This window comes from Sarcophilus harrisii, chromosome 3 (genome assembly GCF_902635505.1).
Source record: "Sarcophilus harrisii chromosome 3, mSarHar1.11, whole genome shotgun sequence".
In the NCBI taxonomy this organism is placed as follows: Eukaryota; Metazoa; Chordata; class Mammalia; order Dasyuromorphia; family Dasyuridae; genus Sarcophilus; species Sarcophilus harrisii.
This window is the reverse complement of record NC_045428.1, coordinates 329,749,091-329,776,817: the sequence shown is the minus strand read 5'-3', so window position 1 is coordinate 329,776,817 and position 27,727 is coordinate 329,749,091. Positions and strand designations below refer to the sequence as shown.

At 32.4% G+C, this 27,727-nt stretch overlaps 1 protein-coding gene across 4 annotated transcripts in view; it reads left to right on the top strand.

The window, feature by feature from the left end:
• Positions 1 to 27,727, top strand: part of PTPN4 (protein tyrosine phosphatase non-receptor type 4) — a 218,855-nt gene that overhangs the window by 60,274 nt on the left and 130,854 nt on the right. For all 4 annotated transcript variants that reach the window (XM_031959946.1, XM_031959947.1, XM_003763793.4 and 1 more), the window contains exon 3: positions 15,487 to 15,594. In XM_031959946.1, coding sequence (XP_031815806.1) covers positions 15,487 to 15,594 — 108 coding nt within the window. The remainder of the gene's footprint in view (positions 1 to 15,486; positions 15,595 to 27,727) is intronic.

The window sequence follows — 27,727 nt, the reverse complement described above, 5'->3', positions numbered from 1 at the left end:
CTGGGCATAGCTAGTTCAGTTCATTACTGCTCCATTAGAAATGATTTGGTTGATCTCGTTGCTGAGGATGGCCTGATCCATCAGAACTGGTCATCATCTAGTATTGTTGTTGAAGTATATAATGATCTCCTGGTCCTGCTCATTTCACTCAGCATCAGTTGTGTAAGTCTCTCAGGCCTTTCTGAAATCATCCTGTTGGTCATTTCTTACAGAACAGTAATATTCCATAATATTCATATACCACAATTTATTCAGCCATTCTCCAACTGATGGACATCCATTCAGTTTCCAGTTTTTAGCCACTACGAAAAGGGCTGCCACAAACATTCGTGCACATACAGGTCCCTTTCCCTTCTTTATAATCTCTTTGGGATATAATCCCAGTAGTAACACTGCTGGATCAAAGGGTATGCACATAAACTAATCACTTGTATATTACATATAGCTCCTTTAAAAAAAGTTCATATTCTGAATGTAGATATTTCTATTGCTTTCACCCAAGAATGTGGTTTATTTGTATTTTTTTTCACAAAAATAAACCTAGTCACAGTAATATGAAGCAGAAAAAATATTAAACATTATAAAAGTTTTTTTGAGGCATTTGGGGATGTGATTTTCTCAGGTTACATAGCTATTAAGTTTTGAGGCTAGATTGGTACTCAGGTCTTGCTGAGTATAGGGCCAGTGCTCTTTCCACTGTGCTACCCAGCTGCCTTCATTATAAATATATTTTTTTTTTTTTATTTAATAGCCTTTTATTTACAGGATATATACATGGGTAACTTTACAGCATTAACAATTGCCAAACCTCTTGTTCCAATTTTTCACCTCTTACCCCCCCCCACCCCCTCCCCTAAATGGCAGGATGACCAGTAGATGTTAAATATATTAAAATATAACTTAGATACACAATAAGTATACATGACTCAAAACATTATTTTGCTGTACAAAAGAATCAGACTCTGAATTATTGTACAATTAGCTTGTGAAGGAAATCAAAGATGCAGGTGTGCATAAATATAGGGATTGGAATTCAATGTAATGGTTTTAGTCATCTCCCAGAGTTCTTTTCTGGGTATAGCTAGTTCAGTTCATTACTGCTCCATTAGAAATGATTTGGTTGATCTCGTTGCTGAGGATGTCCTGATCCATCAGAACTGGTCATCATCTAGTATTGTTGTTGAAGTATATAATGATCTCCTGGTCCTGCTCATTTCACTCAGCATCAGTTCGTGTAAGTCTCTCCAGGCCTTTCTGAAATCATCCTGTTGGTCATTTCTTACAGAACAGTAATATTCCATAATTTTCATATACCACATTTTATTCAGCCATTCTCCAACTGATGGACATCCATTCAGTTTCCAGTTTCTAGCCACTACAAAAAGGGCTGCCACAAACATTCGTGCACATACAGGTCCCTTTCCTTCTTTATAATCTCTTTGGGATATAATCCCAGTAGTAACACTGCTGGATCAAAGGTATGCACAGTTTGATAACTTTTGAGCATAGTTCCAAACTACTCCAAAATGGTTGGATTAGTTCCACAACTCCACCAACAATGAATCAATGTCCCAGTTTTCCCACATCCCCTCCAACAATCATCATTATTTTTTCCTGTCATCTTACCCAATCTGACAGGTGTGTAGTAGTATCTTAGAGTTTTCTTAATTTGCATTTCTCTGATTAATAATGACTTGGAGCATCTTTTCATATGACTAGAAATAGTTTCAATTTCTTCATCTGAGAATTGTCTGTTCATATCCTTTGACCATTTTCAATTGGAGAATGGCTTGAATTTTATAAATTAGAGTTAATTCTCTATATATTTTGGAAATGAGGCCTTTATCAGAACCTTGACTGTAAAAATATTTTCCCAGTTTATTGCTTCCCTTCTAATCTTGTCTGCATTAGTTTTGTTTGTACAAAACTTTTCAGTTTAGTATAATCGAAATTTTCTATTTTGTGATCAGTAATGATCTCTAGTTCTCTTTGTCTAAAGACCTTCCCTTCCGGTCTGAGAGGTAAACTATCCTATGTTCCTCTAATTTATTAATAATTTCATTCTTTATACCTAGGTCATGAACCCATTTTGACCTTATCTTGGTTATCGAGCGTTAAGTATGGATCAATGCCTAGTTTCTGCCATATTAGTTTCCAATTTTCCCAGCAATTTTATCAAACAGTAAGTTCTTATCCCAAAAGCTGGGATCTTTGGTTTATCAAAGACTAGGTTGCTATATTTGTTGACTGTTTTATCCTTAGACCTAACCTATTCCACTGATCAACTAATCTATTCCTTAGCCAATACCAAATAGTTTTGGTAACTGCTGCTCTATAATATAATTTTAGATCTGGTACAGCTAAGCCACCATCATTTGATTTTTTCATTAATTCCTTTGAAATTCTTGACCTTTTGTTTTTCCATATGAACTTTGTTGTTATTTTCTAGGTCATTAAAATAGTTTTTAAGTCTGATTGGTATAGCGCTAAATAAATAGATTAGTTTAGGTAATATTGTCATCTTTATTATATTTGCTACGCCCTATCCAAGAGCATTTAATATTTTTCAATTGGATTAGATCAGACTTAATTTGTGTGAAAAGTGGTCTGTAATTTTGCTCATAAAGTTTCTAGTTTTCCCTTGGCAGATAGATTCCTAAATATTTTATATTATCAGTAGTTACTTTAAATGGAATTTCTCTTTGTAACTCTGACTGTTGGATTTTGTTAGTGATATATAAGAATGCTGATGACTTATGTGGGTTTATTTTATAACCAGCAACTTTGCTAAAGTTGTGGATTATTTCTAATAACTTTTAGCAGAATCTCTGGGATTCTCTAAGTATACCATCATGTCATCTGACAAAGAGTGATAATTTGGCTTCCTCATTGCCTATTCTTATTCCTTTAATCTCTTTCTCAGCTCTTATTGCTATAGCTAGCGTTTCTAATACAATATTAAATAGTAACGGTGATAGTGGGCAACCTTGTTTCACTCCAGATCTTATTGGGAATGGTTGCAGTTTGTCTCCATTACATATGATGCTTACTGATGGTTTTAAATAGATGCTGCTGATTATTTTAAGGAAAAGTCCATTTATTCCTATACTCTCAAGTGTTTTTCATTATAAATATTTCTTGACAGATCTTTAATTGGCAAGCTTCCTTAATAGATAAATCCATTTTGTATTCTAAATAGTTTAGAATTATGCCATATTTTCCAGAATTGGTCTTCATTGCTGATTTTATATATAAATAATTGTAGTGTCAATTGCCTTTGATTAGCTTTGTGATTTAATATTAATGTGAAATTATGTAGTGGTTGCCATTTAAAACATTTTAGTTTTATTATTTGATGTATTGATATATGTTTTACTTCCCTTTTTGAGGTAAAAATCAGAAATGTGGTCCTTAAAAAAGAGATGTGTTTAATTCTATATTTTTTAAGTAAATAGGAAATTAAGATACTGTTAATATTTCTGTTGAGATGTGTGTGTCCATTTGTCTGCCTATGTCTATATTTTCCTTTTACCTTAGAAAAATTATTTAATGTATTGTAAAACAACTGTAAGTATAGAAAAGATCTACAGAAAACATCATAGAGTAACAACTTGAAGGGAACGTCAGGAGCTATTTGATCAGCAACCCCCCTTGTTTGACAGATGAAACTGAGACAGAGGTTAAGTGATTTGTCCAAAGTAAGACATGGTAGGATTTAATCCAGGTCTTCTCACTATAGCCAATCTTCTTCTTAGTCTATCTTGTTATCTAACTCAGAAGAGTGTTTCCTCTTTACTTCCCCTTCCATTCCCCAATACAATGAATATTAAGTTTAATTAATTTTTATCCTTTCCTGGTAATTAATAGCATGTATTATCATTATTATAATTAGTAGTAGTGGAGTATCAGAAGAGTATAATCTGATTTTAATTTTATTGATTTAATTTTTGTTCTGAAAATGTAAATTCCTCTTGTCATAGATATTCATGCTTGAGTTAGCTAAAGATACACTACAAATGTCCTTTAGATAATTTGTTACTTCCAGAGGAGACCCAGATGAATAGAGTTGCCTCTGTGGGTACTTGGTTGCTGGGTACATGGACATTGGTAAACTAGAGCCTGGGCAAATTCTAGTTCTAGCAATTTCCAAAACATCTGGCAGAAACCTGTTATCCTAATGGTGCCTCTGCTCAACAATGTTGAAAGACCAGAGGCAAAACCCAGACAAGATGAGCAATTGAAAGTCTCAGAGCTCTGTAGTAAGAGAGAGTTCACAATCAACAACATGATTCTTAGGGCTGCCCATTGTCTCTTAAAGGAGAGACCCAGTCATTGTTTCTGTACTCAGGACTGGACAGGTTCTCCATCTTAGATGTTGAAGGAGGATGAAATGAATAAAGTGAAAAAAAATTTTTTTAATATTATCAAAAAATTGTCTTGTTTTGAAAGAGACAGTCAAAGGGTAAACCTGTTAGGATTCTTACAAACTGATAAGTCAGTTGTCTAATTTTAGCATCGTGCTTAGCAGTTCTCTAGTTCAGAGTTCACACCTTTCACAACCTTTAAGAGTTCATACTTTAGCGTTCGAGATTCACAAGCCAGGATTCAGTTGGGAGATTCACAAATCAGGGAATTCACAATCCCACTCTCTCAGAGGAGAAGTCAACTTTTGAGTTCACACCTTTAAGAGATCATATATAAGAAGCTCTTGGAGCCTCAGCCAGGAGTCAGTTGAGGAGATTGACAAGCCAGAGACTGTAGTCGGGCAGAACTGGGGATTCGGAAGAAGAGGCTAAAGCTGGAAGAGGCAAAGGACTAGCAACAGGAGCTTTCGAAACTAATGAGAGAGATAGGCCTTCAAGAAAGTTAACCGGGCTATTTTGAAGGAGACAATAAAGGATTTGAACTTTTAACAGCTGGCTGCATTTGAGGTGATTATTGAACTGACCTGAAACTAAGGCTGCCTCCAGAAGCCCCCTGAGAAATCTGCTCCCAGAGAACGATTATTTTTTAGAAAAAAAGAACACTTTATAAACCCCAAGTAGTGACATTACAATAGATCCAGGTAAAAAACTTTGAAGAAAAAAATTGTCTCAGCCACAGGGATTGCAGCAGTATTTTGAAAAAGTGAAATGGAATGCTGAATGGAATACTGAATGGAAAAGCTAAGGAAGAAAGAATAGGAAGGGGAAATGATGCTTTGGAAGAGATGATGGAAAAATCCATTCAAAAACTGAATTCCCTAAAAATTAGTATGGTTTAGACAGAAAACGGTGACTCAGTAATACAATTTTTAAAAAAGATTGAAAATACAAAATGAAATTTAAGAAATATTATGGTAAATATAGTTTATCTGGAAAAGAGAGCTAGGAGAGGTAATATAAGGATTATCAGACTATCTGAAAACTATTATTAAGAAATGTCTGTATACTGTATTTCAAAATTTATAAATGAAAACTATCCCTAACTTTTAGAATCAGAGGTTAAATTGGAAACAGAAGTAGTCCATCCATAACCTCCAGAAAGAAACTCCAAATGAAACCATTCAGGAGCATCCAAGCCAAAATTCAAAACTTCAAGATTAAAGAAAAAGTGCTCCAGATAGCCAAAGGGAAGTCAAGTATCAAAGAATTACAAGAAAGATTCACACAAACTTAGCAGTTGTATTGTTAAAGAAAGGAGAACTTGAGATCCAGTGTTACAAAATGGAAGAGATAAGTTACATCCAAAAATAATTTATCTGGCCACAATAAAAATAAACTTAGAAGGGAAAGGAAGAAATTTGTAATTAATGAAGAACTCCTGTTGAAAAGGCCAGAACAAAGGACTTACTTTGTAACGGAAACAGAGCTACTAAGAAACATGTATAATTAGATACACATTTGTTTAATTGAACAGGAATTTTGGGGGGTGAATTGTTAATATGGGGATAAGAGATACATGTCTTTCCACAACACTATTGTATCTTTAAAGAGTCATTGAGAAAAATAAAAATGACACAAAGGACAGTGGGTCTTATTCTGCTTTAATGGTTTTAGGAGAAGACAAAGATGAAAAAAATGGGGGATTATATAGGGAAAGGGGATAGAAGAAACAAATCACTGGCACAATAGTCGTGTACATAGATGAAATTGGGACAGATAACCCAATATAGGTATCCTATGAAATCAGTTTAGCATTTGAATAGAGAATGCATTGGAGCACACACCAATTAAGGAGGCTCTTGTAATGGTGCAGGTGAGAATTGTTGAGGGCCTGACCTAGTTGTGGCTATGTGAGTGAGTGGAAAGAAAGGGATAAATATGAGATATATTAATGAGAAAAAAATTATAAGATTTGGGTACTTATTGGGTATGTGGCGTGAAGAAGAATGAAGGATTCAAGATGACACAATGGTTGTGAACCTATGTAGTTCTTGTAAATATTAGAGAAGTTTGCAAGAGGGATGGATTTGTGGAAGAAGATGAGTTCTTTTGAGACATGCTGTTTGAGATACCCATTGGTCATCCACATTGATTTTCACATCAATTCACATTGACCACTTGTGGTCATTAATCTAGTTCAAGTTATCATTTATCATCTAAACTTCCTCTGCACTCTCTTAGTTTTGTCTCTAACCCCCACATTTCAGTGCTCCAATACTTAATCCCCATAGCTGCCAAAATCCTTATGGCATAGGTTTTACTTTGATATACTCTTGCTTAATAATTTTCTCCCCTTTTCTATTGTTTCTAAGATAAGATTCTTCAGCCTAGGATGTAAAGTCTTCTGCATTCTTATCTTTAACTTAGCTTTTTAGCCTTATTTCATATTACTCATCTGCTTGCAGTTTGTGCCTTTATCCAAAATGTCTAACTTTTCACTGAATTTGACATCATCATACCTTTATCATAGACCCAAATTCTTAACTGTGGTTTGTGACCCCATAAGGGAGTCCCATAATTGAATATGAGGGTTGCAAAATGATTACACAGTATCAGTAAATGTTTGGCTTTTGTATCTATTTTTATATCCATGTACCTGGAGTCACACAAAAATTGCTCAGGAGAAAAGGAGTCATTAGAGGAAAATTTTTTTAAAGAAACCCTGATATAAACCATTTCCTGTAGTTGTAGTACTACCTTATTTCTCTGTGTCTGCTTCTCAGTTTTTAATCTTACCTTAAGACTCAGTTCAGGTACCAACTTTACTGTAAAGTCTCATTGAAAGTTCTACTCTTCCTACCCCACTTGAGTTCTCTATTCCTCCTTGTATTCTTATATTGATTTATCTGTGTCCATTTTATTTCCCAAACTAATATCCAATAGACTATAAACTTCTTCAAAGCAATTTCTATTTTTCCCCTATATATTCTAACATGGCAACATGCATATATTCTAACATGGTAACATGCATCTACATGGCTCAACAATAAATCCAGTTTTACTGCCTAGGTATCTTAAGATCCTTTTCAGCTGCTAAACTTAATGATATGCTGAATACTGCTACTTGATTCATTGAAGAGACAATGAGATATTAATAATGATATGTAAATGTTTTATTTTATTTTAAATTGCTAATGACTTCAAATGTGTATAAACAAGTGAGCAGATTGACAAAAGAATATTAGGAAGAACTCATAGTAGTATTCTTTTCAATTATATTGTATTTCTGCATTTAAGTTGAAAAAGCCACTACACCTTTTAAACTTGTTAGCCTATTTTAGTGATGCTAACATTCATAAACAGAGATAGTTTATTTAAAATTGTTTCTAATGGTCCATAAACAAAGTTCCTTATCACTGTGGGAACTGAGCTTTAGAAAAAGATAATCCTATTTTGTACTTCTTGTACCCTTTTGTAAAGGAAAAAGTCCTCATATGATGTCATTTCCTGATTTTCTTTTTAAAAATTTAATATTTAATTTCCCCCAATTACATGTAAAATTAATTCTTAACCTTTTTTTATTTTGATTTCCATATTCTCTGTTGGTTTCCCTCTTATTTTATTGAGAAGACAAGTGATTTGATATAGGTTATACATATGCAGTATTACAAAACGTATTTCCCTGTTGATCATATTGGAAAAGAAAATAAGCCAAATGAATAAACTTGGTGCAATTTTTTCCCACAGTTATTATTACTAACTGTATATTTCACTCTTTCCTGTTTTCCCCCTTTTACCTTATACATCCTCAAAAGTGTAAAAAAAAAAAAAAAATTCCTTCTGGTTTCTGCTTTTCTGTTTCCTTTCTGTTAACCTCTCTTCCTCGCCAATTTTCCTACATAGGGGGATAGATTTCTATATACAGCCAACTACTACTGTGTATCTTATTCCTTCTTTGAGCCAAATGCAATGTTCATGTGCTTCCCCTCCATCTCTCTCATCTTCATTTCAATGTAAAAGCTCTTTCATGCCTTTTTTAATGAGATAATTTAACCCATTCCACCTTTCCTTCTCTCAGTGCATTTCTTTCCCAACTCATGAATTTTATTTTTTATGTAATGATCCCATCATATTTAAGTCACACCTTGTGCCCACTGTCTATGTATATTCCTTCTAATTGCTCTAATAATAAGAAAATTCTTAGGAGTTAACAAGTATCATCTTTCCATGTAGTAAACATAGTAAACAGTTTAACCTTTTTGCACTCCTAATTATTTCTCTTAACTATCTCACTCTTTATTCTCTTATTTGGTATTTGAAAGTCAGATTTTGTATTTAGGTCTTTTCATCAAAAAGATTTGAAAATCCTCAATTTCATGGAATAACCATTTTCCCCCCCTGAAGAATTATACTCATTTTTCCTGCATAGGTAATTCTTGGTTGTAATCTTAAACTCTTTTGCCATTTGGATTATCAAGTCATCTGATCTTTTAATGTAGAAACTGTTAAATCTTCTGTTGTCCTGATTGTGGCTTCCTGATACTTGAATTATTTCTTCGTTGCTGCTTGGAATATTTTCTCCTTAGCCTGGGAATGCTGGAATTTGCCTGGAAGTTTTCGTTTTAGAATCTCTTTCAGGAAGTGATTGGTAGATTCTTTAGTGTTTATTTATTTTACTTCTGGTTCTAGGATATCAGGACAATTTTCCTTAATACTTTCCTAAAAGATGGTGTCTAGATTTGTTTTATTGTTTTTTGTTTTTTTTCCTTGATCATGGCTTTCAGGTAGTCCATTCATTCTTAAACTATCTCTCCTGATGTATTTTTAAGGTCAGTTGTTTTTCTAATGAAATGTTTCACATTTTCTTCCCTTTTCTTTTTCATTCTTTTTTGGTTTCTCACAAAGTCATTCTTGATATCTCATAAAGTCATTAGCTTCTATTTGTCCAGTTCTTTTTTTTAAAGAATGATTTTCTTAGTGAGCTTTTGTACCTCTTTTTCTTGGCCCCTTTTACTTTTGACCAGTTGTATTTTTTAAGGAGTTCTTTTCTTCAATGAATTTTTGTTTATCTTTTCCCATTTCACCAAATCTGCTTTTTAAGGTATTATTTTTTAAATTTTCATGCTACATTTACCAAGTCATTGACTAATTTTTCATGATTATCTTGTGTCACTCTCATTTCATTTCCCAATTTTTCTTCTGTTTCTCTTATTTGATTTTCCCCAAAGAATCTACATTTTACTTGCAAAAAAGTCCTATCCTTCGAACTTCAAGACACATAATTAAATTTCATATTCTAGTAACAAAGACAAATTCTGGAAGTGGCCAAGAGAAAAAATATTCAAATAGAAAGGAATTTGTTACATTCTTTTTGTTGTCACTATTGGTTTTGCTGTCTGCATTTATTTATTTCTCCTGCATTTCTATTATTTGGAATATTCAAGCAGCAAATGATCTCTTCAGTTCTGGTTTTCTTTCTAAAAATATTTCAAACTTTTTATTAAATATTTGTTCTGTATGATTAAGCTCAGATTTGCAGAATTCTTATTTGATAAAATGCTTTTGGAGTTCTTCCAGAAATTCTTTTGGGGCCTTATATCAATTTATATTTACCACATTCACATTTGTCTTTGTAGTTCTTGATGTAGTAGTTTGACTTTGTTTTCTTCTAGTTGGTGTTTTGATCTTACCTGTCAATTAGTAGCTTTCTATGTTTATTATCTTTTTTTATAGTTTGCTCTTTTTTTGGGGGGGGTGTATTTTGTGAGTTCTGATTATGATAAAGTGGGTCTTTGCTTCTTGGGTGGTAGGGGCTCTCTTTTCAACTTCAGGATTTGTGTGCAGCTGTCTTTAGAGCTAATTCTGGGGTCCTAAAATTTTTCTGTTCTTCCAAGGTGATAAAATCTAAGGAGAAGTGTATTTACTACTCTTCTGACATGTGCTCTCTGGAACTATAGCCAGGATTCCTGTTCTCCTTCCAACCACAAGCTCTGGTATGCTAGGGCTGCTCCTCTTGTGCTGAGATCCAAGTCCGTCACCTGGATCTGAATTGGGAAGTGCAACACTCCTGCCATGATACCAGCAAAGGAACCCCTGTAATCTGACAACTTTTCTGACCTTACCATCTTTGTGATGAGAGCTTTGGGAGTAGCCGCTGCTGATGGTTTGTTTGGGCAGGGCTTTGCACTGGCACAGCCTATGCTGGACTGCATATACTCCACTCTCACCTCAATATTTCAGACTTTTCCTGCTGACTTTTCCCATCCTTTTTGTGGGTAATGCCACTCCAGAATCTGTTTTGAGACATTCTTTAAAGTTCTTTGGAGGGGAACTTGGGAGCTAATGAAGTCTTATTTTTACTGGCATCTTGGCCATCTCTTCTCCCAGTCCCTCCTCCCTTCAGCCTTTTTGATTTCTAAGGTTTTATTTTATTCTGGTTATGTTTTGAAGCAAGTTCTACTTGGACAAATACGTACCTTCCCCCAAAATGTCAATCTTGTTAGTAAGATTGAATGACATAATATATGTAAAGAAATTTCAGAACCTTAAAGGCCTATTTAAATGTTATATACAATATAGATTAATACAATGGAAGACTACTGTCTTGTTTTCATTGTTCAGTCACTCCAATTTTGTCCAATTCATTAAGACCCCTTTTGGGGTTTTCACGACAAAGTTACTGGAGTTTTTTGCAATTTTGTTCTCCAGCTCATTTTACAGATGAGGAACTGTGGCATTCAGGTGTTCAGGAATGGTAAGAGTTCTCTAAAACTTGTCTTTTGAATTGCTATATTTTCTAGAAACACTGGACTCAGTATGTGGTAGTTCCTTAAAGTGTCAAGGATGTTCCAGAAGTCCTTTTTTTTTTTTTTTTTTTTTTTTTTTTAATAAAGTTATTTGGTGTGCAAGGCAGAATTTTAAATTACTTTGTGTTCTTTAGTGTGGGAGGGAGAATTTAAAATTACTTCATTACTCTAGGTTCAACCTATTTTTCCATTAGACTGAGGATTCTTAACTCAAGGCCTTAAAGAGAGTCTTGCATACATTTCAGAGACCCATGAATTATATTTTTATTAATATATTGATAACATTATTTGAGTGTAGTTTTTTATGTAATCCTCTGCATTTTGTATTCTGACAAGAAGCCTTGAGGTTTTACCATATTGTCGGTGGTATCCATAACCAAAAAAAGATGAACCCCTGCATTAGCATAGTAGTCTTCAGTGCCATACATGTCCCCTATGTTTTCCATATTCCTAACCCTTTACTTTTTTATCTTCCTCCATTAGGATGTAAACTTATTTTTTTTAGGTTAGGTACTGTCTTCCTTTTGTTTGTAGTTGTATCACCAGCACTTTGTACATTGTCTGGCACATAGTAAGTACTTCTTGAATGTTTGTTACCTGCGTTCCTGTCATTCCTAGATTTCTTTAACTGTCATAAAAGTACTGCCTCTTATAAGAACTCTTTCCTTAATTTTAGTGCCTTTCCTTTGAAATTTATCCTTTCTGTATCTTGTTTATGTATATAGTTGCTCACATGTTATCCCTCTTGTTAAACTGAGCTCCTTGAAATCGGAGAGAGAGAGAAAGAAAGAGAGAGAGAGTGAGAGAGAGAGAGAGAGAAATTGATGAGTGATTGAAAGAAGTGACCTTAGATACCATTTGGTCAAGCAATGAGTCAACCCTCATTTTATAGGTAAGAAAATCAAAGCCAAAGAAGAATGTGATTGCTACAGTAGAATTTTGTATACATTGTGACATGTGGTCATTATGTTAATTATTCTTTCTGATTTGTACTTTTGGGAATTCTCCCAGAAATGACTATGATGTAATTACAAAAGGTATAAATAGAGTGATTTCTTAACGCCTCCCTTTCCCTCACCCCTAGATGACAAGTAATCCAATATATGTTAAATATGTGCAATTCTTCTATACATATTTCCACAATTATCTTGCTGCCCAAGAAAAATCAGATCAAAAAGGAAAAAGAAAAAGAAAACAAAATGCAAGCAAACAACAACAAAGAGAAACTATGTTGTGATCCACACTCAGTCCACTTTCTCTGGGTGTAGATATTCATCACAAGAACATTAGAACTGGCCCGATTGTTGAAAAGGGCCACGTTCATCAGAATTGATCATTACATAATCTTGCTGTTACCGTGTACAGTGATCTCTTGGTTCTGCTCATTTCATTTAGCATCAGTTCATATAAGTGTCTAAAGGCCTCTCTGAAATCATCCTGCTAATCATTTCTTGTAGAGCAATAATATTCCATAACATTCATTGACCATAACTTATTCAGCCATTCTCCAAATTACGGGCATCCACTTAAATTTTCCAGTTTCTTGATACTACAAAAAGGGCTGCCAACAAACATTTTTGCACATGTGGGTCCCTTTCCCGCCTTTAAGATCTCTTTGGGATACAGATCCAGTAGGTACATTGGATCAAAGGGTATGCAAAATTTGATAGCCTTTTGGGCATAGTTCCAAATTACTCTCTGTCACTTAACTTCTTTATGCCTCATTTTCCTTAATTATTAAATGAAATCATAATAGTACCTTTATTTCATAGGGTTGTTATGAGAAGCAGTGAGATAGAATTTATGAAATACTTAACACAGTGTCTACTATATAATGGACTTTATACAAAAACTAATTCCTTCCTTCTTCCCCCTTTCTTATTTACATGATTATTCTAGGGTGCCATAAATAGTTTCCTTTTTTGATATTATATGGTATATTTGTACATATTTTGAGGGCAGCTCTAATCTAGTTTATGGAAGCTCTAAAGATTTTTTTCTTTGCGCTCTGAAAATAAATTCTTGCCCAAGTTAATATCATCCGCCAGTCTTTGTGCCTACACTATTAGTACAAAATCTTTATGAGGCTCATTTCTTCACCAACTGAAAGTACTCTCAAGAAGAGCATTAGCAGAGAATAAAGCAGACTTTTGTAGTTGATAGTCAACAATGGACCACATTTTTGCAATTTTATGTAATGGAAAAAAATTATAAAGTCCCATTGTGTTTTTTTTTTTTTAAGTTCAAAAAAACATTTGTCACCTTATCAGCTCTTTTACAACAATGTTTTATATCCATACATCAAGATCATCATTCAGGATTCCTTGAAAAACGGAGCAACAATTTTTATCTTTTTCAGTTACTGCCTTAGAATAAAAATCAGGCAAGATATAAAACAGGAAAATGCATACTAACAAGTCAGTTTGCTGGAGGAAATCCAGCTCTGAATCCAGGTTGAGTAGGTTCCCCCAGATGTTCTTGTTTGTAAATTATATTATTTACTTAAAGTATATAGCATAATCTTCTCAAAGAGACATGTAATCACTCAAATGATTTTGGTTTGTTATCCTTATAAGAAATGAGAAATATATGAGTAATATTGTTTGTGTAGGTTTCAACATGTATTTGAATGGAGACTATAGAACTTGTCAAGTATGATTGTGATATGGTGCAAATATATATTGAACTGGCCCAGAGTAGCATACTAGATTGTAAAATCCCAAGTTTCCACAGAAAGCAAATGCCCATCTTGTCAATAATACTATTTGTATCAGAAGCTTCTTCTGTTGATTAGACATTGAATACCACTGCCTTTGAAGATAAATATTTCATAGAAGAAAGCTACAGAATGGTAAATGATGTATATAAATAGATTGTAAAATAAGCCTTGAGAAGCTTCAGAGAAGTATAGGACATCATCAAGAAATTTTATGAGACAAAATTGGATTGGTCACATGGTGAAAGGGAGACATGACATAATTTCACTGGTACTCTCTTGCTGTTGTCTGATACTAAATATAATAATGAAAATCATTTATTAAGCTCCTATCGTGGCAGGGATTGTACTAAGTAATGGACACACAAAAAAAGGACAAAAGCACAAGGTCCAGGACAGGAAGCTAGCTCCTTTTGTAAAGAAATAGAGCCCATGCACAAGCTCGTGTGCGCACACATACACAGATACATACCTTTCTTCAGAGGGAAAGTAATAATAACAGGGATTTGGGGAAGGAAGGGGAGATAAACTCTTGTAGAAAATAGAATTTAAGATGAGTTTTGAAAGAAGGTTTAGAAAACCAAGAGGTGAAGGAGTGTATTCCAGACCTGCAGGGGTGGAGGCAAGCAGTCAATTAAAAAGCACAATGGGGAGATAGATTATTGAGTATTATATTTTCTGCAAGTATAATTGGATTGTACAGTATATGGAAAGAAGTAAATTTGAAATGTAAAAAGAGAACTGATTACTTAGGTTTCAAATACTAAATGGAATAAAGTCTCTACATTTTTCAAAGATATTATATCAATATGTTTTACTTTGCTAGAACCATTTCCTAACAAGCAATCCAGTCTATTTATAGTTTCTTTTACTACCATAAAGAAAAGATTATTTATTTATGTTTTGGTTTATGTGGGGCATTTCTTTGAGTTTTTGATCTCCTTAAGGATTATGTCCAAGTAGTATGATCTCTGGGTCATAGAATAGGAACAATGTTCATAATTATAATTTTTATCAGAATTTACAGTCATACCAGTAGTATCTGTCTTCACTTAGCTACTCCAGTACTATTTTCATCCATTATTATCTGTACCAATTTGATCAGTGTGAATTGAAGCTTGAATTATAATAATTTGCATATTTTATTATCAGTGAATTAAGCATTTTTTCATATGCTAGGTCAAGTTTTTACCTTTGAATATATATATATATATATATATATATATAAATGATTTTAATTTTGTATATTTTTGGCAATTTCCTCAATTTCTTTATTATCATACTTTTGTCAGAAATATTTGATGCAAAGATTTTTCTCTGTATTATATCTATTCTTCTTGATTTAATTTTGACTTTGTTCATCCAAAAACTAATAACCTATATAAATGTAGCTCATCCAAATTTGATTACTAAAAATTTGTTCTCATTTTGGGAAGTTTATCATGTCATTACTTTGGTGTATTCATTTTTCTTTCCCATTTTTGTAGATGGAATTATTGTGGAAAAACCTTCACTCTTAATGGAAAGTATAAAATGTGCAGATTAGAATTTCATTGTATTGTGAAGACATAAATTTTTTTTCTTTTCATTTTTCTTCTAGAAACACGATCAGGGACAAGTTCTGTTGGATATAGTTTTTAAACATCTTGATTTAACTGAGAGAGATTATTTTGGTTTACAATTGGCTGATGATTCTACAGATAACCCAGTAAGTATAGTTTGTTATGGTTTTCTGAAATTTTTTTTTATTCTATTGGACTTTTTATTTGTAAAAATTGCTTGTTTTAGTAGCCTTAATATTAAGTTTAATAATTTAACATTCACTTTTTTAACCTTCCCTGTATATTTTTCCCTATTTATTAGCTAATTTTTTTTTGTTTGATCCTAATGCATAATGAATTATTTTCTTTTAGGTTTTAATCTTCTAATCCAATCATTAAATCTATTCTCCTTTTCCAGCCTGCATAGCACAGGAAAGAAAGTAAAATACAGCAAGTTTGACTTTTGCTTATTGACACACTTAGGTTATGAGCTATGAAGCTGTGGTCACCAGTTCTGTTTAAAAAATCTTTTTAACAAAATAATTTTTAATACTGCTTTTATGATAGAGTAGATATATCCAAGCAAAATAGTTCTTTGAATAGTTGTTTGAACCTGTATTCAACAAATAGAAAGAATTTCAAGTAATGATTGTGTCAATCTCAGTAAATTACTTAAACTCTGTTGGGTTTCACTTTCTTTATCTGTAATATGAAGGATTTAGACCAAATGATCTTTCTAGTTCTTATACCCATGATATGTTTTTTTTAAATTTCAAAGGGGCACTAGACTTGGTAATACTTTAAAGAAATTTTGTGTTATTTATAATCAAGACTTTAGATTGGAGTTATAATTCTGTGTATGGGATATGATCAGAATTTATAAGTCATAATAGGTATTGATGGATTGGACAAAAACTTTTTCATAAAATCTTAGAACAGTAAAACTAAAAGATACAATATTATACAGTTGAAAGAGTGGGAAATAAAAATTTTAATAGTATTTTATTTTTCCAAATACATGCAAAGATAGTTTTTAACATTCACCTTTGCAAATCTTTGTGTTCCAAAATTTTTTCCCTCCTTTCTCCTTAAGACAGCAAACAATCCAATATAGGCTAAATGTTCTGTTCTTCTGAACATATTTCTGTATTTGCATGCTGAGGGGAAAAAAAAAGAAATCAGATCAAAAGGGAAAAATAAATCACAAGAAAGAAAAAACACAAACAGCAGCAACAGAAAGGCGTAAATACTATGTTTTGATCTATATTCAGTTTCCATAAAACTCTCCCTGGAATGGATGACATTTTCCATCCCAAATGTATCGGAATTTCTTTGAATCACCTCCTTGTTGAAAAGCGCCCATTATGTCACAGTTGATCATCACATAATCATCTTACTGTGTGCTGTGTACTCTTGGTTCTGCTCATTTCACATAGCATCAGTTAATGTTTCTCTAGCCCGCTCTGAAATCATCCTGCTGGTCGTTTCTTTACAGAACAAAGTATTCCATAACATTCATATACCATAACTTATTCAGCCATTTTCCAACTGATGTGCATCCACTCAGTTTTTTGCCACTACAAAGAGGGCTGCCACAAACATTTTTACATATGTGGGTTCCTTTCCCTCCTTTAGGATCTCTTTGGGATACAAGCCCAGTAGAAACACTGCTGGATCGAAGGGTATGCATAGTTTGATATCTTTTTGAGCATAGTTCCAAATTGCTCTCGAAAATGGTTGGATTCATTCACAGTTCCACCAACAATGTACCAGTGTCCCAGTTTTCCCACATCCCTTCCAACATTTATCCTTATTTTTTCTTGTCATCTTAGCCAGTCTGAGAGGTGCCTTCAGTTTGCAAGAAATAAAAATTCTTAAAGACACAATGAATAATTTCCCCAATTCATTGAGAATTATAACTGAAGGTAAAATTTTGGAGAATTAAAAAGGAATATTGGTTTAACCAACAAGTCATGATTTTAAGAATTCATTTTAAAATGTATTACAAATTGAAAACAAAAAATATTCATCAAGAGTTTAGATTAATTCTTATATGTGTGGTTTTATTAAAGGATTTATTGGTACCCTTTTGATGTTAATTGGCAACTTTAGAACAATATATCCAAGAGACTCCTGAAGCTCAAGGTGGCTAAAACTGAACTCACTATCATTCCCCTTAAACTCACCACTCTTTCATACTCATTATCTGTCAAAAATATCCTTATCTCTCTGCTCATAGAGGCTTATGAGCACTTTCCTGAATTCTTTGCTCACTCATTCACCCCATCAAAGTTCCTCTGCATATTTCTCCCCTCAGTTTGCCTGTAGGATGGCATTTGGCAACCCATGTACCTGTTACTCTTTCAATTCTTACTTTGGCCTCAGAGTCCTTTTTGTTTTAAGACAACTTGAACACATCTTCTAAATGAAGCTTCACTTACTAATGTTCTTTGTCTCAAATGTTTACTTAAGTATATATAATTAAGATATATACATAAATCACTATGAAATGATTTAAAAAAATAAATAACAACAAATATCTGGAGGAATTGTCAGTTCTTTTTTCTGGGCTGTGCTAATATAATAAAGATGACAATACTACCAGAATTAAGTCACACTTAATACTATACCAAACAAACTGGGAGGATTGAGGGGGAGATTACTTGCAGAATTTGTTAAAATAATAACAATTCATTTGGAATATTAAAAGGTCTATACTATCATGGGAAATAATTAAAATAAGTAAGGACAAAGCTGGAATAGCACTTCCAGTCTTCAAACTACCTGATAAAGCAGCAGTTGAAAACTACAAATCAGTCTAGCAGAAGCTAGAAATATATCAACATTTACAGTACACTCCATAATACATTCTGAAGGGTTGCATTAATCCCTTTAAATTAATTTAAATTAATGCAAATAGGACAAGAAAGTTAAGTTGTTGAATGGGAAGGGAACTTTGTATTAATTTGTTTTGATAAGTCTAATATCTTAAGCTACATAAATAGTGAAAAAATATACCCACACCCACCCACAAATAATAGCTATCCCTCAGTAAACTAATGGTCAGAAGATATGGACAAAGAGTATTTAAAAGAAGAATTGCATATGTTTTCAGGTATGTTAAGGAATGGTCCAAATCACTGGCAATAGAATAAATGTAAACCAGAACAAACCTGAAATTTTACCTTATACCTTGCAAAATTAGAAAAAGGACTAAAACATCAACAGTGTTGAAGGGTTTGTGGAAGGATAGGCATTCTATTAATTGATAGTACACCTGTGAAATGCTCTGGCTATTTTGAAAAACAGTTTGAAGTTACATAAATAATGTTCATAGTCTTTGACAGAAACATTACATTATTATTTGGCTTATATCCCCAGCAAGCCATTGATAAGAATAGTGCCCAGTATACTCCAGATTTGTTTCTAGGAAGATTTTTTTGCGTGTGTGTGAAAGGTAAGAGTAAATAAAGTAGATACACATCAGTGGGGGAATGGCTAAATAAAACATATAGATTGGGAATGTAATGGAATATGATTGTGGTAAGAAATGTGTGCCTAATTATTATAGAAAAACATGGAAAAATTTTTATGAACTGCTGGAAAGTTCTGGAGGTAAGTATAGTCAACATATAGTAGTACACAATAATTATAAACATGTAAATGGAAAGAATGACTATATCCAAAAAAATCAAAAGTAAATGTCACAAAGTTAAGAACAAGAAGTTCTTGAATGAAGATACATAGAAAGTTATTCCCAGTCCATACCTTCAAGAGAGGTTCACAGGTATTACATATTGCATGTTTTCAAATTTTTTCAATATATCAGTTTAGCTGTGCTGATTTTTTTTTTTCCCCCCACATTCTCTAAAAAATTAGTGTTTCGTACTATAGACAATGCACATGGGATGGCACTTTGCTAGATGTAGGAACAGGAATACTCTGGATAACTATGATGATAAAAGAAACAAATATAAAAAAATTTTTTTAAATGTAAGAAATCAAAATAAATTGATCAGTAATAGTGAAAAACTCTTAATACATTACTTTTGATATGGACATTTGAGAGGTAATTTGAAAAAGAAAAAACACCAATATAACATATACACATCCCACTTGAAAATTTACATGTATTCACATTTGTTGCTTATAATAACTTGTAAGATAGATAGTTAAAAGTATTATTATCCCCATTTAGTAAATTGGGACTTAGAATGATTTGCCCATATTTAACAGCTCTTAAATGGTAAATAGGATTTAAACCTTGATTTTCTTGAATTTAAATCTTGTACTCTACTGGCCAAGCTTCTCTGTCATTTTATGTAAAATTGTGAGGCTAAAAAGGAGACGTTTCTGTGACATTTATGCTGTTATGAAGTAGTTCTTGAAATAAGCAATCATAACCTTAAATTACAAGTCAGAGATTAAATGGATATTGTGTTGGGAAGACAGTTCGGTTTCTAAATCATTCTTGTTTATCCTTCTCACTTTTAAGTTATTGTACTCTTCATTGAGTTACTACACAAGGAAGCTTGATATTATAGTGTTGTAGCTATAATTCATAATTGGTCCAGCCCCTTATCCTAGAAGAAACTTGATTGAAATCATTACATATTACCATAAAGAAAAGGAAAAAACATTTTCCTTGCCATTATAGTTATATCTATGATAATGAGCTCTTTATTCTTATTTGAAGTGATTAACCATGGAAGATTCCAGTTTCTAAAAATTCATTTCTTTGGTAACAGAGACTTGAGTTTGTTTGAAGCCCCTTGATAATTCCACATGGTTCAAAATTCTACCATGTAAACTTACATATAATGAGATATGAAGCAATTTTTTTTAACTCTACCCATAATGTCATTTGTGTACAAAAGTCTTATTAAAAAAAAAATCCTGTCTTTTAATGCAGGTAAGCACTTAGTAATTTATAGGAACTTTTAGTTTTAGGAATTTGAAAGGGGTTTTGAAGTTAAGTAATTTTCTCAGGGTTTCACAGCCACAGGAAATATCAGGAGTCCCAAGTCTTATTGACTCTGAATTTATCTCTTTACCCAGTATATTATGTAACATTAGGTACTAATACAATTAGGCTTAATTATAGAAAGAGAAGATTTTAGAAAGGAGAAAAATTAAAATTTGGTTTGGCCTTTTCCTTTCCCTAGGGAGTCTCTTTCCTAAAGCAGGGGTCATTGCTAACATTGGAAGAGTTTTTGTACAGAAAACTTAAGTGTTGTTCTGGAAAGAGAAAGGCTTTACTGCCAAATAATCCTCTCATGCTGAATCCAACATTTTGACTGAAAGTATCATTATAGAAATAATCAAGAACATCATTTGAGTTTTATTAAGGTATTATTTTGTGTCAGGCACTATGCTAAGTGTTGGGTATACAAATATATAATTAAATAGATCTTACTCTGATATAGCTTGAATTCTAATGTGGAAAATGACATCTAAATATATATATAATAAATATAAATACAAAGGAGTTTAGAATGGAGAATACTAGCAATTGTGGTTAAGGAGATGATGAGGCAAAGGTATTCTGCAGAATCTTGCTTAAGCTGTGTCTTGAAGGAGAAAGATTCTGTGATACATACAAGTGAGGAAGGAATGTTGGTCATGTGGGATAAAGAATTGAATGGATAGATGACTATTGCGAAAGCTCAAAGGGGGGGAAAAATAGAAAAATATCTTGAATTTTTTGTGAAGTTGCTGTTAATTTTACTATGTGCTAGTCATAGCTGTCCATGTTCCTACTTACACTCAGTACACTGTATACTCATTATCCTCATATTTTATTTTCCTTTTTGTGAACCTCATGTTCATTTTTATCTAATACTGAGTTCTTAATTTTTTCCCTTATTTTCCTTGAAGAGAGTGTAAAACCACCATATCTAATGACTAAATCATTTGAGAAGCAGAGGATATTTAAAATTTTAAAGTATTTATTCTATATCACCTAAAACATTAATTATTATTCTACTCCAAACACTTCATTGTAGTATCCTTGAAGATGTCAGAACATTGTTAGTGGATGATAATAATGTTGTCATAGGAAGAGGTCAGTCCATAGAATTTATTGAAATTTTCTTCTCCATCAAATCAGTAAATGGTGTAAATTTAAAAAATCATTACTTGCTATTTTAGTCCTTCTGACTAGAAATTTAAAACTTCATTTTGCAGAAGAAGAAAATGAATCCTAAAAAATTAAGAGGCTGCTCAAGGACAAACAGAGGCAAATTCTAGGATTAAAAATCCTAGCCCAGTGTTCTTTTCAGTTTATTCCAGTGAGACGTAAATATTTCAAAGACTTTGGATTTTGTTGTAACCAAACAGTATTTAGGGGAACCAAGGAAAAGTGAAAGGCATTTTCAAGGAATTATTGGAGGAAATATTGCTTTTTGAAGCACTGAACAAATTACATGTAGGATATTGGCATTGTTTTCAGAAACATAGAAACTTTAAAAATGAAAAATTAATAAGGGGGAATGAAATATTATGAAATTGTGAAACCATGTACTCAACCTTTAATTTGTATATTGCATTTTGGTTACAAAGTACTTTCACAAACATTAACTAATTTGAACCTTAAAAACACCTAGTGAGTATAATTATTATTATCCCCATTTTTTAAGTGTTTGCTTAAGGTTACAGAAGAGGCCAAAATGAAGTCATATCCAGGTCTCCAAACTCTCCAAGCCCTGTGCTAATTTTATTTTTTAAAATTAATAGTTATTTAATTTTTTCAAAATACTTGCGAAGACATTTTTCAACATTCACATTTGCAAAACTTTGTGTTCCAAATTTTTCTCCCTCTTTCTTCTCTTCCCCTAGACAGGAAGCAATCTGATGTAGGTTAAACATGTGCAATTCTTCTAAATAAAATTCCGTATTAATCATATGCTTTTGGTCATTTTTAAACAGAAAAGTAGAATTTATTGATGAATGAATGTAGGGCTAAAAAATAAACAGCCATTAATTATCTGGAGAGATAACATTTGATGTAGGATCTGCCAGAGGATTCATTGTTTATTTACTTGCTTGTATTAGATCCTATTTTTATAATGGATGGAAAAGTTGAGCTAAAGAGATTTCAAGCTTAACAAGTCATTTTTATTTAAACTCAAGGAAATAAAATAAAGAATGGATTATCTAGCACCATAAGCTATGTGATCTTCTATCTTCAGTAATGTACCCAGTACAATCATAGAACGATCATAGAATGTAGCTATCTCTACACTTTGGCTGTTTTAAAACTGTAGGTATAACGTAGGGGTTTTTTATCTTTTTTTTTTTTTTTTTTTTTTGTCGTGGGCTCTTTGGCAGACTGAGAAGCCAATAGACAAAGTCTTAGAATATTGTTTTTTAAAATTGTTAATTGGAAGAATTTTTACATTTTAATTAGAGATTAATGGAAATTAATTTGTTTTTCTTTTTCTCATTCCATTTCATACATGTTTTGAAATTTCTATGAACTTCAGTTTAAGAATCCCTGCTGTAAAGACTTGAGACATAGTAAAATATCCTTAAGTACAAATTATCATGAGCAGTGAAACACAGACAGAATAAGTAAACATTTATAAATGATCCATCCTAACTTGGAAATAAACAAGCAAATATGCCGAGACAAAAATAGCATAAACTCAATACTCTGATACATTGTATACTGACACAGTCTCCTGAGGAGCATCCCCCTATTAATTGCTTGGGAGACCAAAAAAAAAAAATCAAGATGGTTCTTTCTCTTTTACAGAAGCCCTAGATAATGAATGTATACTAACAATATGTTTTTAAAATAAACAAATATATTTTTGACCTTAATTTGCTAGCTTCCTTTCCTTTCATTTATTTTTTCCAATTACATATAAAAACAATTTTTAGCATTCTTTTCTTTCTGAATTTTGAGTTCTAATTTCTCTCTTCTCTGAAATGACAACCAATTTGATTATACTTGTGTAGTTATGTCAAAAATGTTTTCATATTAGTCATGCAGTAAAAGAACACAGAAAAAATTAAGTGAAAAATATTTGGTTTTAGATCTCCATTCATATTTCATTAGCTCTTTTTTTAGAGGTGGATAACATTTTTCATCATGAGACCTTTGGAATTGTCTTAGATCATTCATTATATTGCTGAACATAGCTAAGTTATATATTTAACATATATTTATATTTTTATATTTTATGTTTTATATTTAACATACTACCTGTGCCAGCTAAGGAAGGGTGTGAAAAAGGAGGGGAAAATTTGGAACAGAAGGTTTTGCAAGGGTCATTGTTGAAAAATTACCCATGCATATGTTTTATAAGTAAAAAGCTTTAATTTAAAAAAAAAAAAACACAACATACCTAAGTTATGCACAGTCGATCTTTATACAGTGTTAGGGTTTTTCTGGAGGCAGCCTTAGTATCAGTTAGAATAAATAATTGCTCCAATATCGCAGACAGCTGGTAAAAGTGCAAATGTTTATTTCTCCTTACAAATTAGCCCACTTAGTTGAGGCCTCTCTCTCTACCTGGCTCCAAGAGATCTTGCAGCTTTGTCCTTGGCTTCTGCCTCTGCTTTCTTCAGCCTCTAGCCAGCTCCACCTCGTGGCTTCTCAATCTCCAGTCTCTCCCAAGCTCCAAGAGCTCCCTCTATTTATGTGATCTCCCAAAGGTTAACTCCGCCTTCTGGAGGGAGAGGGATTCTGGGTTATCTCCCAGAGTGCTCTCTGGTTCTAAGGGAGGCATGAATTCAGATCTCATACTAGCCCTGAACTCTCCCAAAGGTGTGAACTCCATTGAGTACTTAGATACTTATGAACCTCTCTAAAGGTGTGAACACAAGCATTGTTCAATCAGTTCCACTTAGTACCTAGTTCAAGTTCTGGCCCAAAATAACTCTTTAAGATTAAATCAATCACCATGGCTTAACACTTTGTAAAGATTCCAACAATACAGTATTGCTATTAAACTCTGTACAATGTTCTCTTGGTTGTTCTCACTTTGTTTTGCATCAGTTCCCGTAGGTACAGGTTTTTCTGAAATCATTCTGCTCTTCATTTCTTATTGCACATTGTTTCATTACAATCAAATATTACAACTTGTTCAGTCATTCCCCAATTGATGGGCATCCCCTCAATTTACTATTATTTGCCACTGTTTGAAAGAGCTGTTACAAATAGTTTTTAAAAACTTCTTACTGCATTGTACAATATTCTCAAGTGTTGCAAAGATTATTATAGTAGAATGTAGGTAAAAACAGGTCAGAGAAATGGACTTAAATTTATAGTGCAAGAAATTTAATTTTCACCAACTTCTGATGTAAAAAAGTTCCTAAAATTTGACCTTATTTAAAGCACTTATTACTGTTGTCAGTTGACAACTAGGTATCTGAAATATAAAGCAAGTTATTTTTAAATATTTCTAAATCAGATTTATTCTATTTATGATCAGTATAATAAAAATTGCACCAATTTAGAAGTTGTAGCTAAAGAACTTGGAAATTTTTAAAAGGGACCAAAATACATATTGTGTACCTTATAAGCTGTTATTGCTGTATATCATATATGTTCTACAATTTGTATTATTCTTCTTATTCTTATTCTAGTTTGGCAAAGAGATTAGTTTGTGATGTGTAAAAAGTTAGAGTGACATAATTCTGGGTAATACATCTTTTTGTTAAATATGACTTAGGAATAATTAATAACAGGATAGTCTCTTGGCATCTCTCAACCAAAGATAGATCATAGAAGCTCTTGCCCCTTACATGGTAGTAGTTCCCACCAAGTAACAATCAACTCTGATGGGTTAACGTTTGTGGAATGGATACTATAAGGAGTTGGGGGACAGATCTTTGATTATATCACTCTTACTCCCAGAATCCTTGGACCTCAGACAATCTAGATGGATCTGCCATCCCACCTAAGCCTGAGTAAAATACTTAGGACTGGAATTCACCTAAAGTAAATTCTTTTTATTCTTTAATCCAAACTAAAATTATGCAGTGGGTGGAGTTTGAACTAGATTGAGAAGAATATCAACTCTGATTTATTATCAGCTCTATACTTTAGAGGATGATTTGACCTGGAAGAAAATGAAGAAATAGGAAGGAAAAAAAAACTTGGATTTCCCCAATATTAATACTTGATTATTTAATAATCATTTCTCTCAAGTTCACATTAATTTTTTGTAATATTTTGTTGTAAAGATTGACGTTCTTGAAGAATTTTCATTACTTTAAATTTTACTGCCATCAAGCTAATTACTCATAAAGCATAAAAATTAATCAAATGCATCTTAAGATGTTTGGAAAATTTAAAGATTGGAAATAGCAAAAATCTTAACTTGAAGATTTTAAGATAGATAAGTTTATAGGCATTCCATTTAATAAAAATAATTTAGTACTTTTTTCTGAGAATGTTATTAGTAAATAATTAAATACATGAATTTATATCTTTTTTCAAATTGAAATGATAGGAATATTTTTTGATTGTCTGAATTTATTGCAACTAACTATGTGGCCTAATGAAAAACTAACATATTATGCCATTTAAGTGAAATTTTAAAACATACTACTTTAAACTTTGTGAATGTTCTAATCTTTGCAACTATATGAAAACTTAAAAAAAATAGTTAACACTGCTGAAATCACTGGTGCTAAAGCTAAAAGAAGTTTCACTTTGATGAATGTGATTTGTACAAGAGTAAGAAATATTTTAGCTTTTTATTTACAAGTTATATGCATGGGTAATTTTACAGCATTGACAATAGTCAAATCTTTTGTTCCAATTTTTCCCCTCCTTTCCCTCACCCTCTCCCCTAGATGGCAGGATGACCAATACATGTTAAATATATTAAAGTATAAATTAAATACAAAATAAGTATACATGTCCAAATCATTATTTTGCTATACAAAAAGAATCGGACTTTGAAATAGTGTACAATTAGCCTGTGAAGGAATCAAAAATGCAGACAGGCAAAAATATAGGGATTGGAAAATTCATTGTAATGGTTCTTAGTCATCTCCCAGAGTTCTTTCATTGGGTGTAGCTGGTTCAGTTCATTACTTGCTCCATTGGAACTGATTTGGTTCATCTCATTGGTGAAGAATGGCCAAGTTTATCAGAATTGATCATCATATAGTAATATTGTTGAAGTATATAATGATCTCCTGGACCTGCTTATTTCATTCAGTATCAATTTGTGTAAGTCTCTCCAGGCCTTTCTGAAATCATCCTGTTGGTCAGGTAAGAAATATTTTAACAGATTATGTCATTTAATGACAATAATTTTTTTTTTAGGAAAAAAAAGTTAGCAGATTGTTAATGCATACCATTTGTTAAATCATATTTGAATTTTAACTGTAGTGGTGGTTATGGCTATAAATATTTTGGCAAAAAATCAGTGAAAGCATTATATGAGAAACAGTTGGTTTTATGGAATTTACAATAAAGAATAAAGAATTTAAAATTTTTAAATTGCGTGCTACAATTTTGTTATTAGAAAAATTTATAATAGTTATGTACAAATGAATTAACACATACAATTATGTATGTATATGTATTTTTTTCAGAGTGCTGATTGTTAAATGTTTACCCAATTAACACTGGTTTGGAGTAAACTTAATGGGAATCTTCCAGTATACTCTTGAAATAACAATAGACCAAAGTTCCCATTGTTTTTTGTTTCTTAGGTTACACTTACAGCTTAGTTTATGTTAAGATTTGAGAAGGGCCAAATGAACAATGAACAAGGAAAATTCGGCATGGATAAACTAGACAGATGAAGTTTATCAATAAATGAGATAAAGAGCAGCGTGAGGTATAAAATGGATTATTTTCATTACATTAAAATTTAAATTGTACAAATAAAATAAGTGTAGCTAAGATCATAAAGAAGGCAGAAATTTAGAAGAAAATTTTATAAACAGTTCTCAGATAAAGATCTCATAGTTCAAATATTTAAAGAAGTTTGTCAGTTCTGTAAAAATACAGGGTATTTCCCAACTAATAAGTTATCAAAAGATACAATCATTTTACCAATGAAGAAATCAAAACATTCTATATCCACATGAAAAAATTCTCCAAATCATTATTGATTAGAGAAATGCAAATTAAAGCAAACTTGAAATATTATTTTATACATATCAGATTGGCTAAAGGGATTGAAGGGAAAAGCAACATATGCTGGAGGAGTTGTGGAAAAACTGGTATACTACTTATTGTGTATCTAATTTATATTTTAATATATTTAACATCTACTGGTCATCCTGCCATCTAGGGGAGGGGGGGGGGGGGGGGGGTAAGAGGTGAAA